Source organism: Dermochelys coriacea, chromosome 15, assembly GCF_009764565.3.
Source record: "Dermochelys coriacea isolate rDerCor1 chromosome 15, rDerCor1.pri.v4, whole genome shotgun sequence".
In the NCBI taxonomy this organism is placed as follows: domain Eukaryota; kingdom Metazoa; phylum Chordata; order Testudines; family Dermochelyidae; genus Dermochelys; species Dermochelys coriacea.
Window position 1 is genome coordinate 929282 of NC_050082.1, and position 13415 is coordinate 942696.

General features: G+C 45.4%; 1 protein-coding gene and 1 long non-coding RNA gene across 10 annotated transcripts in view; one reads left to right on the forward strand and one right to left on the reverse strand.

The window, feature by feature from the left end:
* Nucleotides 1-6142: 6142 nt before the first annotated feature.
* On the forward strand, nucleotides 6143-8453 carry LOC122456789. Its single transcript, XR_006275857.1, has 2 exons — nucleotides 6143-7501; nucleotides 7711-8453. It is a non-coding gene; the product is annotated as an uncharacterized LOC122456789 (long non-coding RNA).
* The window catches only part of MTMR3 (myotubularin related protein 3), a 230354-nt gene continuing 225147 nt past the window's right edge, over nucleotides 8209-13415 (reverse strand). For 7 of the 9 annotated variants that reach the window (XM_043497966.1, XM_043497965.1, XM_043497960.1 and 4 more), the window contains 2 exons: nucleotides 11805-11831; nucleotides 8209-8936 (listed from right to left, as the gene is read on the reverse strand). In XM_043497966.1, coding sequence (XP_043353901.1) covers nucleotides 8765-8936; nucleotides 11805-11831 — 199 coding nt within the window. In that variant the 3' untranslated portion in view covers nucleotides 8209-8764. The remainder of the gene's footprint in view (nucleotides 8937-11804; nucleotides 11832-13415) is intronic. The other 2 variants (XM_038372838.2, XM_038372829.2) reach the window with 1 other exon arrangement.

The window sequence follows — 13415 nt, forward strand, 5'->3', positions numbered from 1 at the left end:
TTAACCTTCCAGGAGACAAGCCTGGTGGTTCTAAGAGGAGGAAGGGGAAATTAATTGCTTGGCTGGTGAATGGCTGGAGAGTCAAACAGCTAATGTGATAGGGAAAGGGTCTCTGAAGCAACTACCTCATTTGTTCACTTTAATCCCAGAGGAAAGGGACTTTGGGCTTTTGTAGCCTTAATCCTGAAGAAAGGATTAATACAGGTTTCTCCCTCCACCCCCAACCCCCACCACATCCTTAAGGAAAGGGGCTGGGGAGGGTGGGGGTTTAGGATTTGCTTTGTTTGCCTGAACCTTTTTCTTAGAGGAAAGATGATTTTGAAATTGCTTGTCTGGTCCTGGAAGAGGGAACTTTAGAAGTTTTTTTCCACCAGCCTAAGAAGAACCTGTTTATTTTTGTTCCATAGATTGCCTGGGATTCTTTATGGTTGAAGAACTTTTTGCAAACAAAAAGGACGACAGTATGGTACGTGTAGTACGAGTACCTTTGGTGGTGACTTAATGGCTTGGGGACCAATACTGGCCTCTAGAGCAATGCTTCTCAAATGCGGCCACCAGGGGTTTTCGTGTGACCACGACAGCCTCCTGGGCAGTGATGGTGGCGGGGAAGCAAAGCATCGGCCCCTTTCCCTCCCTCTTTGTTGCTCCTGGATGCGCCGCCCTGCACTGCCTCTGGAGAGAGGTGGGGCACAACACTGCAGGTGCAAGGTGAATTCTTGACCCACTTGGGGGGATGGGAGTTGGGTGGTGGTTGGCAGGCTCCAGCAGTGGGAATTCAGGAACCTGATCCCCCACCTGCAGCTCTGGCCACATGGCCCTGGCCTCCAGCTGCGGGGCTTCAGCCTCTGGCCCCAGGTTCCAGTTGCGTGGCGTCAGGTGCTGGCTCCCGGCTCCAGTCCTGAGCTCCGTCTGCGCAATGGCAGGCGCTGTCCACAGGTGCCGACCCCCAGGCCAGCTGCACGGGAGCAGGCTCCAAGCATGGGGCTTTGGGCGACAACCCCTGGCTCTGGCTGCAGGGCAGCAGGAACTGACCCCCGGCCACGGAGCTTCAGTTGGCCTCTGGCCCCCGGTTCCGGCTGTGTGGTGGTGAGCGCTGGGCCAGTCTCCAGCCACTCATGCCTAGCCCCTGGTGCTGATCCCCTGCCCCAGCTGCACAGCAGCAGGTGCCAACCCACAGCTCTGTTCCCAGGCTCTGGCCATGTGGTGCCGACCCCTGGCCCTGGCCACGCAGCAGCGAGCACTGACTCCTGGATCCAGCCACGCACTCCTGGGCTCTGGCACACAGCTCTGGGCTCTGGCCGTGTGGCGGCAGGCACTAGCCCTGGGCACTGACCCACAGCTTCGTCTGCCTGGCAGCAGGCTCCGATCCCTGGCTTCAGCCACGCAGTTCCCATCCCCAGCTCCGGGCTCTGGCTGTGGGCACTGAGCCCTGGCCCTGGCTGCATGGCAGCAGACACCAGGCCCTGGCTCTGGCCACACAACAGTGGGGCTCATCACCTACCCCCATTGCCCCTGGCCCCTGATGCCTCCCACGGCCATATATCCATTCCCTCACATTGTCCTGGTCTCCTGCTGCCTTCCTGGCCCCACATCCATCCCCCACATTGCCCTGGGGCCCCCCTGCCTGGCATCTACACACCCCCTCATTGCCCCAGGCTCCTGCAGCCTCCCCAGCCCCGCATCCACCCCCCCCATTACCCCAGGCCCCCCTGCCTTCCTGGCCCTGCATCCACCCCCCCCATTACCTCCCTGTCCCACATCCATTCTCCCCATTGCCCTGGGCCTCCCCTGCCTCCCCCAGCCCCGCATCCATTCCCCCCCATTTCCTGGGCCTCCCCTGCTCTGCATCCATCCCATAATTGCCTCTGGCCCCTGCTGCCTCACTCTTCGGCCCTCCCATGCAGGGCTTAATGGGTCCTGGGGCTTACTGAGAAAAGTGATATTAACAAAAAAGCAAGTATCACTTTTCATAGCAGATTTACTAGCCATCTCTGAAAAGTGATATGTGCATGTTTGTTAATATCACTTATCACTTTTCATAGCCTCCCAGATAGCTACTAAGTGTGCTGTGATATTAACAAATATACAAATATCATTTTTCACAGCAAGCCCCAGGACCCACTAAGCCCTGGATGGGGGGCTGAAGGGAGAGGCAGCCTTATTTTTGTTATTGAGTCTGCCATAAAAGCCTATAAATATACATTACAATGATTTGGATGTGAATCTGTGCATATTTGTTTTTTCTAAAATTAATTATTTTAGGAAAAAATTGTCAGCGCAGCCACCAGTGAGAGTTGGTGGCCACACTCTGAGGCCACCAAAAAATTTGTTGTGAGAACCCCTGTGCTAGAGGGACTTTGGTAAATTCTCTCACTTGCTGTACCAATAGTCTGTTGTAACCCAGGATCTATATAAGAGGCAAGCATTGTCTACAAGGCACTCCTAGGTGCCATTAAAGGACCCCTGAATCAGCTCAGCATACTTGCTCATGGTTACTGCCCTTGGCACCTCCACAAAATGGTTGATAGTGGTTCAAAATCTTTTCCATATCAGGAATCACTCCCCCATAGACAGGTAACCATTTTTGCAATCTGGTACCATGTTCTTAACTGCCAGCTGAAGAACCCTTGGCTTACTGCCATATGCATTGCCACCACCAAACCTCAACTGTGGATCAGAAACCTAAGCTTTGAACTGATTGGAATCCAATAACCTAGCTTTGTCATGAATTCTACTTTTATATAATGCACTCTCTCGATTCAATCCTTCCATAAGTGGCTGTTGGGGTAGCCATTGTCCAATTTTATGGTACTGTTTCATGTGACAGTTCTTTGAGCTCTTAGGACTGTCTTTTCCCATAGCCGCTTTGAGGCTATCCACAAGCAATGCTTACAAAGGGTATTTGTACATTCTTTAAAAAAAATTACAGCATAGATTGTGATAACATGAGTACTGTATTTTTGGACTGATTTTGGATTTTTACTCTGTTTCTGAGCTCTATCAAAGAGGAAAAGGAATGAATGCTCTTCAGTAGAAGGTGTCCACTAGGAAATGGACTTCTATCCAATGATGACAATGCAGTGAAGCAAGGATGGAGAGCCAGTTGGAAGGTCCTTTTGAATTCTTTAAATTGAAGACTCTTCTGCCCAACACTGGGGTCACTCCATGTGAAAATGAAAGATCCTCTGGCACTTTCTGACAATAAGGAATAATTCTAGTGTCCTGTCCAATGGTCTTTCCATAACCAGAAAATAACATCCAATGATAACATACAATTGGTTGGTAGTTGGTAAGCACATAAAGTCTACAGTCATTGCAATTCAGAACAATACATTACTGGAAAAGCATTCTGAAGTAACTCAAGTATGAAAGGGGCTATATAAAAGCAAATTCTGATACGTAATTGAAAACCTGCTGTTATCATAGAACCATAGAATATCAGGGTTGGAAGGGACCTCAGGAGATCATCTAGTCCAACCCCCTGCTTAAAGGAGGACCAATTCCCAACTAAATCATCCCAGCCAGGGCTTTGTCAAGCCTCACCTTAAAAACTTATAAGGAAGGAGATTCCACCACCTCTCTAGGGAACCTATTCCTGTGCTTCACCACCCTTTTAGTAAAAAAGTTTTTCCTAATATCCAACCTAAACCTCCACCACTGCAACTTGAGACCATTACTCCTTGTTCTGTCATCTGCCACCACTGAGAATAGTCTAGATCCATCCTCTTTGGAGTCCACCTTTCAGGTAGTTGAAAGCATCGATCAAATCCCCCCTCATTCTTCTCTTTCGCTCACTAAACAAGCACAGTTCCCTCAGCCTCTCCTCATAAGTCGTGTTCCAGTCCCCTAATCATTTTTGTTGCCCTCCGCTGGACATTTTCCAATTTTTCCACATCCTTCTTGTAGCGTGGGGTCCAAATCTGTACACAGTACTCCAGGTCGAATAGAGGGGAACGATCACGTCCATAGATCTGCTGGCAATGCCCCTAGTTATACAGCCCAAAATGCCGTTAGTCTTCTTGGCAACAAGGGCTCACTGTTGACTCATATCCAGCTTCTCGTCCACTGTAACCCCCAGGTCCTTTTCTGCAGAACTGCTGCCTAGCCACTCAGTCCCTAGTCTGTAGCGGTGCATGGGATTCTTCCATCCTAAACGCAGGACTCTGCACTTGTCCTTGCTGAACCTCATCTGATTTTTTTGGCCCAATCCTCGAATTTGTCTAGGTCCCTCTGTATCCTATCCCTAGCCTCCAGCGTATCTACCTCTCCTCCCAGTTTAGTGTCATCTGCAAACTTGCTGAGGGTGCAATCCATGCCATCCTCCAGATCATTAATGAAGATACTGAACAAAACCGGTCCCAGGACTGACCCTTGGGGCACGCCGCTTGATACTGGCTGCCAACTAGACATGGAGCCATTGATCACTACCTGTTGAGCCCGACGATCTAGCCAGCTTTTTATCTGCCTTATAGTCCATTCATCCAGCCCATACTTCTTTAACTTGCTGGCAAGAGTACTGTCGGAGACCATATCAAAAGCTTTGCTAAAGTCAAGGAATAACACGTTCACTGTTTTCCCCTCATCCACAGAGCCAGTTATCTCATCATAGAAGGGAATTAAGATTAGTCAGGCATGACTTTCCCTTGGTGAATCCATGCTGACTGTTCCTGAGCACTTTCCTTTCCTCTAAGTGCTTCAGAATTGATTCCTTGAGGACCTGCTCCATGATTTTTCCAGGGATTGAGGTAAGCCTGACTGGCCTGTAGTTCCCTGGATCCGCCGTCTTCCCTTTTGTTCCCTTACTCGTTTTTAATAGTGCATAAGGCTAAGTTTTAGTCAGTGTATTTTTAGTAAAAGTGACAGACAAGTCAGAGTAAACAAAGTAGAGTAGTAAACAGAGTAGTGAACAAAAATTCACAGCCCGTGACCTGTCCATAATTTTTACTATATGCCCCAGACTAAAACTTGAGGCGGGTGGGGAGACTTGCCTGGGGGTGCTGTGGGAGGGCGGCCCAGGTGCTGGAAGAGCAACATCCCCCTCGCTCAGCTGCTAGGCAAAGGTGTGGTCGGACAGCTCTCTGTGCTGTCTAAGCCCAGAGCACTGGCTTTGCAGCTCCCATAGGCCGGGAACCGTGGCCAATGGGAGCTGTGGGGGAGGAGGTGCCTGCATGCAGAGGCAGGGCAGAGCTGCCTGGCTATGTCACTGCTTACAGGGAGCCTCCCAGCACCTGCCTCATCCCATCCCCTGCCCCCTCCCACACCCAAACTCTGGTGCTGTTGACGGGGGGGACGGTGGCCCGCGACTGCCCCAGCATAAAACAATCCCTTCTGTGACTTAAAATATGGAAGACGAAAATACCAAAAGGAATGTAAGTTTGTGTGATGGAAAGTGACCAGGTGTGTCAAAAGCCTAGGGCACCGACATGAACTAGCTACCCTAATGGAGGGACACTACTCAGGCCCCTCAGTAGGTTAGATTTGCAGAACTAGCAGATGAATTCTCCACCTTTGGGAGAGATTAAGAGAGTTTTCAGCATTAAACCCAAGTCCGTTTGGTTTGTTCCCAAAAAGCCATAGCTGCACCATCATTGAGAATAAGGAGAAAGGTTGCAAGTAAGAACTAAGCCTTAACTTCCCCACCAACATTGTCAAATGGTATGTTACAGCATGGTTGCCGCAGAGGGTAGAAATGCACAGATCTCCTGTTTCCAAACCCCACTGAAACCGGATGTGAAGACTCTGGTGACCTAGGCCATTCTACACTGATGTGGTTGTGGTAATAAAATTGTCTCAAACTCTGAAATCTGATGGTCCATTCAGGGTAAGAGAAATCTGAGGTACAAAGGTAGTTTTAATTCTCTTAACACACAATACTCCTGCCCAAGGGAAAACTGTATTGATTGTTATGGAGCAATACCAGATGCTCCATAGTTTTTCTGGTATGAAAACACAAGTTTAATATTTTTCTTCTAAATTTAAGAGCACCAGTGCGCTCCTTGCAAAGACTCTCTGTGGAAAAGAAAGCAAGAGGAGGCTTATGACAATCTCCTTTATGAAAAGTCTGTAGGTGTTTGTTAAACCTCAAATATTTCACCTACGAAGGACAGCAAGAAAAATAAATTAGAAGGTGTATTAGCAAATGCTCCCATGCAAAACTCTAAACTTTATTCACCTTTATTTATATATTTAACAATTCTAAAGTATTTACTTCTTGCTTTGACAAAAATGAAAAATATAGGAGCACTTTACTCCTCCTTAAGAGAGAAGGGTTATATATACAGCTATGGAGAGATATCAATTCCCCCTTTACATACAAAGAAAAATAATATTAATAAAAAAGTGCTTCATTGATCAAAAAGGACTAAGAGCTGCAAGCATTTATTCACACTATATATCACATACCCAAAAAACCCGTATTATAACCTCTTGGCACCTGTCATTAGGAACTGCAGAGTCTAACTTATTCCTGACTCCGCACCACCAAATGACACAATGTTAATGTGTAGAACTACACCATGTCCACTAAGGTCAAGCTTCTAACCACCAGCCTCAAAGGAAAAGCCAGAGAGATAGGAGCTGTATATTACCCTGGTTTCTGTTCCAACCTTCTCAGCTGTACCAGGAACTGTAACTGCTGTAGCAGTTCTAGTCAGGATTTTTACTGCATTTTCACAGGAATAATTCATTTTTGATAAAACTCGAATTGGAGACCCTAGATTTTTCTTTGCTTTTCCACTGCTGATGATTTCCAAGTGTTTCAAAACATGTACCAGGGAGGAGCCAAAGAGCATTGTCACTAGACATCCTGCCTGCTAAGCACATCTATGCTAAAAGCAGCATCTTGGAACATTCATCTTTTAAATCTTCAGCTTACATTACAGCGGTGTGGAAAGTTCAGACATCAAGAAAAAAATATCTTGAGAAGTCTTTCCCCTAAGGTTCTACCAGGTGTTCAGAGATGCTTCTCTCTTTATGAAGTTCACTCTAGGAGTTGTCATTTTGATGTTCTACTGAAGGCAAGTACCCCTGTAGCCCAAGACCCATTATAATTCCTTGCACCTTTGTACTCAAAAACTTTTACATACTCCAGGGGAATTTGTTCTACTTGAACATGTCAGAAGTAGAAGCTGTCACAGCTTCCCCTAGACAATATATTATACATTATAAAGTACTTTTCTTCCTTCTCCAAACTGCATTAAGCATACTGTATCAAAAGGAAAAAGGTACGTGTGGGTACCAACTGTTCTCATTAAGAAATAGATATTCAAAAGACTCACAATTTAATGAGGTGATTTAAAAAATTGCTTTCAATTAGGGGGGGAAATCCATGATTTGTTTTGGTTCTTGATTAGATGCTTGATCAGGATTATCATGACTAGAGTATACAGATCACAGAATGAAAAGGAGGAAACGTGCCACAGACATGACAAGCATCAATCTACTTATTTTCACTGACTGGCAGCCTCAGGCCAATGAAATTTTACTCAGCAGGATATCACAGGTTTCAGAGTAGCAGCTGTGTTAGTCTGTATTCGCAAAAAAGAAAAGGAGTACTTGTGGCACCTTAGAGACTAACAAATTTATTTGAGCATAAGCTTTCGTGAGCTACAGCTCACTTCATCGAAGCTTATGCTCAAATAAATTTGTTAGTCTCTAAGGTGCCACAAGTACTCCTTTTCTTTTTTGCAAGATATCACAGCCATTCTACAGTTGCTTTGAAATCTCTCATTAAAGTGTGAGTTTGATCATCAGTGTGACATTCAGTGTACATTTGAATGCACCACAGCGAGTGCCCGATCAATGAACCAGCTCTGCATTCTGGAGCAACTATTCTAAAAAAATGGGACAAGGGTAGTAGTTTAAAGGTCTCCTCATTTCCCCAACATGGCTTTCTTTATGATCAGTTACATTTACAGAATGTTACATCAGTGTAAAACCAGTCCTGAACAGGAAGCCATTCAGTGCCCTTCCCTTTCACTTCCCTAAAACAAGCACACACTTTCCTTAGCCAAAGGTAGCCAGGCGTTTCCACTCAAAGCCACAGCCGGCTTGGCTAACGGCAATAAAACACATGGATTACATATGTAAATACAGAGCCGCTGAGTATGGTAATGGGTGACTGGTTCCCTTTCATGCCGTGAGGCTAACTAAACCCGCTCTAAGAACAGAGGGAGAGTGCTCGCTTGGGAAAGAGAGCCCCATTTTTTCCTAGCAGCAACAGGTTCCCAAACAGCAGTTTCTTGTTTGGAAGTAATAGGAGTGACTGAAAGCACTAGCACTGACACTACAGGTATTCCCACTCAGCCTCTGGACTGATTCCCCTCCTCTCCTTTCCTCCATAAAATTGAGACGTCTGTCTGCAGCAGGGTTCAATAGTGGCGCACCTAGAAGCATGAGGGAGACCTGGTCCTGGCCCCAGCCCCTTTCCCACTTCCCAAGTCTTCCAGAAAAACCAAAAAACAAAACAAAACAAAAAAACCCCATATTTTTATATATATATATACACGCACACACACACATATATACACACACACACACACACACACACACTAACAGGATAAAAAGGAAAGGGGGGAATAGCTGGAAAAGAAGAATTCCTCAATCCAGTGGTATGTCCTGGAGTTCTGTCCCTCTGAGCAGTGATCCATGTCCAAACTCCAAAGTGCACGGCTTCTCCAGTCCCACCAGCCTCTGTCCACCAATCATGTCTGTTTAGGAGAAGAGTCAGCATGGTCTCTTTCACCCTTCCTTCTAGGATGGAGCTTCAATTTGAAGAGGCAGCAATGGGTTTATCCAGTTCAAGGTCAAGGCTGGAACTACTCGGATGCAAGCTGCTGTAGCAAGATTTGCAGACTCTGCTGGGTTCAAAGAGCTGTTGACTGGGAACTGGCACCTTCTGGTTACAGCAACTTGAGCAAAACACATTCCCACAATTCCTTGGATCAAGAACAGAAAGAGAGAAGAGAAATGAAAGAAAAAACAATTAGAAGCAATTTGATTTAGGGAGACAAGTGCTAATATTACAATATGCCTTTTCAGGTGAACTAAGTGCTAGTGAAAGGGGTCAGACTGATAGATCTGGAGACTGCAGTTATTCTCTAGACAACAGGGCAAGTTTCCCCTTCCTACCACACCCGTGTTTCACCCCTATGGGACCATCTCTAAAGATGATAAGAGACAGTCTCCAATTCGAGATTCAATCACTGGCCTCTACTAAGACTCAGGTGCTTTTGGAATTTAACCCCAAGTGATTTAGGCAGCTATGTCCCATTTTCAGCGGGATTCAAGTGTCCAAGGCTACAGCTGCACCAGAGAGTTTACAGGTGTGGAGCTGCACTGATGTAGCTTGCACAGCTGTAAACTCCCTAATGTAAGCCACCAACAGCGCTGTCTACACCGGTGCTTAGGTCGTTGTAACTTACATTGTTCAGGGGATGGGGGGCTTTTTCACACACCCCTGAACTATGTAAGTTACAGGGTAGTAAGTGCTAGTGTAGACACAGCCTAAGTCACATGACTGAAAATTTTACCCCATGTTCAATTGTGGAGTGCACTAGGAACTGGACTGAGACCCCCCAACTCAGTGGAAGAAGGCCAAAGAGCTGTTGGATGGTGAAGCTTTTGTTTACTGCAGTCTTGTCCATATTTGAAAAAATGACCTAAAGGTTAAAGGCTCCATGTCCCTATAATTCTCTAACACTACAATAGTCCTTTTTGGTAAGTGAGAATACAAAGGGGTAACTAAGCCTTTTTTCTTGTTTCTTACACGTATATGCTTTGGAAGATTTAAGTATAGGCCAGATAAAATATTATAAAACTTTAACGAATGTAGTCTGCCCACTACCCCCAAGATCCAATAAGGTTGTAGCTCAGCAGAACCATAGCAGCATCATACTGCTGCATACAGAAAATGTGAAAATCAACCAGAACCATGCAAAGCCATAGGATAAGCAGCCGTGTGTTCCTTGGGATGAGCAGCTGTGTAGTCCATGCTTAGAAAGTGACAATAACAATGCAGCGGAACAAGCAGTCTTGTACACATTCCTGTCAGGTGTCAGTTGGCGGAGGCATGCTGGCTCATGCACCTCAGGGGAGTCATGGATAAATTTGGAATCTTGAAAATGATTAAGTTCTTCACCCCCACCCCCATCCGCCCAAATCCTGGCTCTGATCGTTCTAAGCTGATGACCACTATAGTTCACAACCGCTTCCCTCCACAACTAGGCAGGCATTATTAAGGTGTTAGCACTGTACTTCAGGGACCTGAAGTTTTCAAATTCTACACAGAAGCTTCCAGAGTTTATCTGCTTGGCTTATGTTTTTCTCATTAACTCTTTGGAGTTAGGATTTTGTGCCCTTGAGGGCTTATAGGGGGAGATCTTGATTTTCTGCTGCCAAGAGACTGATGGGCAGAAAAGTCTGCATGTGTTGAGCAGCCTTGATTAATCTTTCCAAGCCAGGACACAAGATTTCCTGATGCCAGTAACTGGTGCAGTAACAGACAGCAAAGGGAAATCCCATTTCTCACCTCAATGGGCTAATTTCCCCAGCTGTGCACAGCAGCTTCTGGTTATAAAGCTCTAACCTTAGCACTAGGAAACTCCCTTTGGCTAGACTTGTACAATGGGTTTTGAAGTCTTCGTACGGACTCCATTAGAAACTGCTATTAGAAAAAATCGCAGGAGTGAAAACAGTTTCATGCAATGCAATACCGAGAAACCCGGCAGGAAAGCAGTTCGGATATGCTACAGCTCTGTTGCAGAAAGGACAACTATCCAGCAGAAACTTACTATTGACAGACTAGAACAAAATGGGTTTCTGGAGAAAAGCAGCAAACCATTTTTCAAAATCTATTTGTTTAGACCAGCAGCTTGCCTCACACACCTGATCTGTTTTCTGTTTTGCCTTGTACTCCGCTAGAGGTTCATTCACTCTCATCCATCTTTCCTCTCTAACAGACACCAGAGGCTCAATGAAAAATGTCATATTCCTCCTCTGAGAGAAACTCTGACTTTTGCTTTTCCAACATCTTGCTATCACTCCCACCTTCTCTCACCAAGTAATGAACATCTACCCTTCCCCTTCCTCCACCAGGCGCAACTTACTTGCTTTCCCCAAGGCATTTTTTACTACTCCTAAAAAATGGCACAGCCACACCAGAACTCTCCTATATTATTCACACTTCACAAAATACTCAGACATAAAGGAAAAGGGTTCAAAATAAACTGGTAACAACTAAATTTGTAGGCTGCTCCCTGCAATTAGAAGTAAAGCATTCACAGATTCCAAGGCCAGAGGGAACCATCATGATCATCTAGTCTGATTCTCTGAATAACCCTTTGTAGACCTTCCCCAAAATAATGCCTAGAGCAGATCCAATCTTGGTTTAAACATCCAATCTTGATTTAAAAATTGTCAATGAAGGAGAATCCACCACGACCGTTGGTAAGTTGTTCCAAGGGTTAATTACTCGCACTATTAAAAATGTACGCCTTATATCCAGTCTGAATTTGTTTCTTTTTCTCAAACAAATGACTCACAAAGTGGGGGTTAGTTTGAACTTTGATGTGGATTACCTAACAAAAAACTGAGTCCTAAACGCCTTTCTGTGGAAAAAGCTTCCTGATCAGTGTCATATGAATCTAAACACCTAACAGGCTGTACTATCCACCCAGCGCTCATTTCTGGTGTTTTCTGGACAAGTGAAGAACAAAGATGAGGGGGAGGGGGAAATAAAGTTAGTTTGGAGACGTTATCAAAGAAATGCAGACAGACAACAGACAGAGGCTGTTGCAAATGCTCACCAGGTTTGATCAACACGTTCAATGTCCCTGCAGGGAGGGGAGAAAGAGCTCAGAGGGGAAACTAGTAAAAGACGCAAATGGTGTCAACAAGGGACACTGAAGTTTCTTTAACTTGCTCAAGGGTACAGAATATGTGGTTTTCAACCTCATTTTCGCCCTCACAGGGACTGGGTGAGCAGGTCCACCCTGTGCAGCAGGATTAATGAAACATTAAGATACGAAAACAATTCATCTTCTTGTTGTAGATCACTTATTCCTTACTAGTCCTTTGAAAGCCATCTCAACCAATATGGGTAGCCTGTTTCAACTAGGTTGGAAACACTTAGAATGTCATGCAATGCAGGAACTAAATGGCAATTTGCAATAAAACTTGAATTCCTGAAGTGATTATAGTTCCCAGGGTCCTTAGGCGTGTCCAATGTATACATACTGAACAGGAGCCCCCTAGAGCCTAGGCCTGGAAAGTTGTAGGCTAAATGGCAAAGCAATTCCAGGAAGACAGAGGAAGCAAGGTGTCAGTGCAAAATGGGAAACTCTTTGCAATGGAGAACTAAAATAAGCAAACCCACTAGAGAAAGGACAGAGGAAAACAGCAGAGATCAGCTCTTACCAAATATGTCAGATGTATGTAATTTTATATTTTTCATCTGAAGCTGTAAGTCATATATATACAGATAAGGAATCCTGGGAAAATCAAAACTGCTCAACTTATTCTGTTCATTCTTTACTGGGTTTGTTTATCTTCTCAAGAGGACAAAATGGAACAAAATATAAAAATGGACACAAATCACAGCAGATGCTTTAACTCCTTGCTGTTTCAAAGGGCAATAAAGCATCAAAAACAGATGATCATCTGTTTAAGTGCTAAATTCTCTGAGCATCTTGTCTGCTCCAATATTCAACAGGATTCGGTAATATAGGGATACATCTTCATTCCCTGAAGCATGTAACTGGAGGTTCTTCAAGGTATGTGGTCCCTAACTGTATTCCACTGAGGGTTATGCGCATGCACCATGTGCCCAGAGCTGTAGCTTTTCAAAGTAGTATTACTTGTCTGTCTGCTCATGCGCCCTTGTACCACCCTGTAGTTTCGCCTGAGGTGATAAAGGGTAGGGCAGACCGACCACGTCTCCAGTTATTTCTCCACCGCAGACATACCAGATCCCCAACAGATGAGAAGGAGGGTGGGATTGGAATAAGATAGGGACCATACATCTCAAAGAACCCCCAGTTACAGGTAAGTATCCTCCCCTTTTTCTTTGAGTGATAGTCTCTATTGTATTCCACTGAGGGTGATTAACAAGCAGTACCTATATAGGAGGTAGGAGCGAGGAAGATGATGGAACCGTGTAATGGAGGACCGCTGCACTGAAAGAGGCGTCCATCATGGAATCATATACTGGAGTATAGTGAGAGGAAAAGGTGTGTACCAAACTCTACGTGGCTGCCTTACCTATGTGCGCAAGGGGCACATCATGGAGTGTGGCTGTGGTTGATGCTTGCAGTCTCATGGAATGGACTCGTATCCCTCAGGTGAGGATCATCCCAATAACTGATAGCAGTGTATAATACATCCTGAGACCTACTTGGAGATTCTCTGAGTGGAGATGG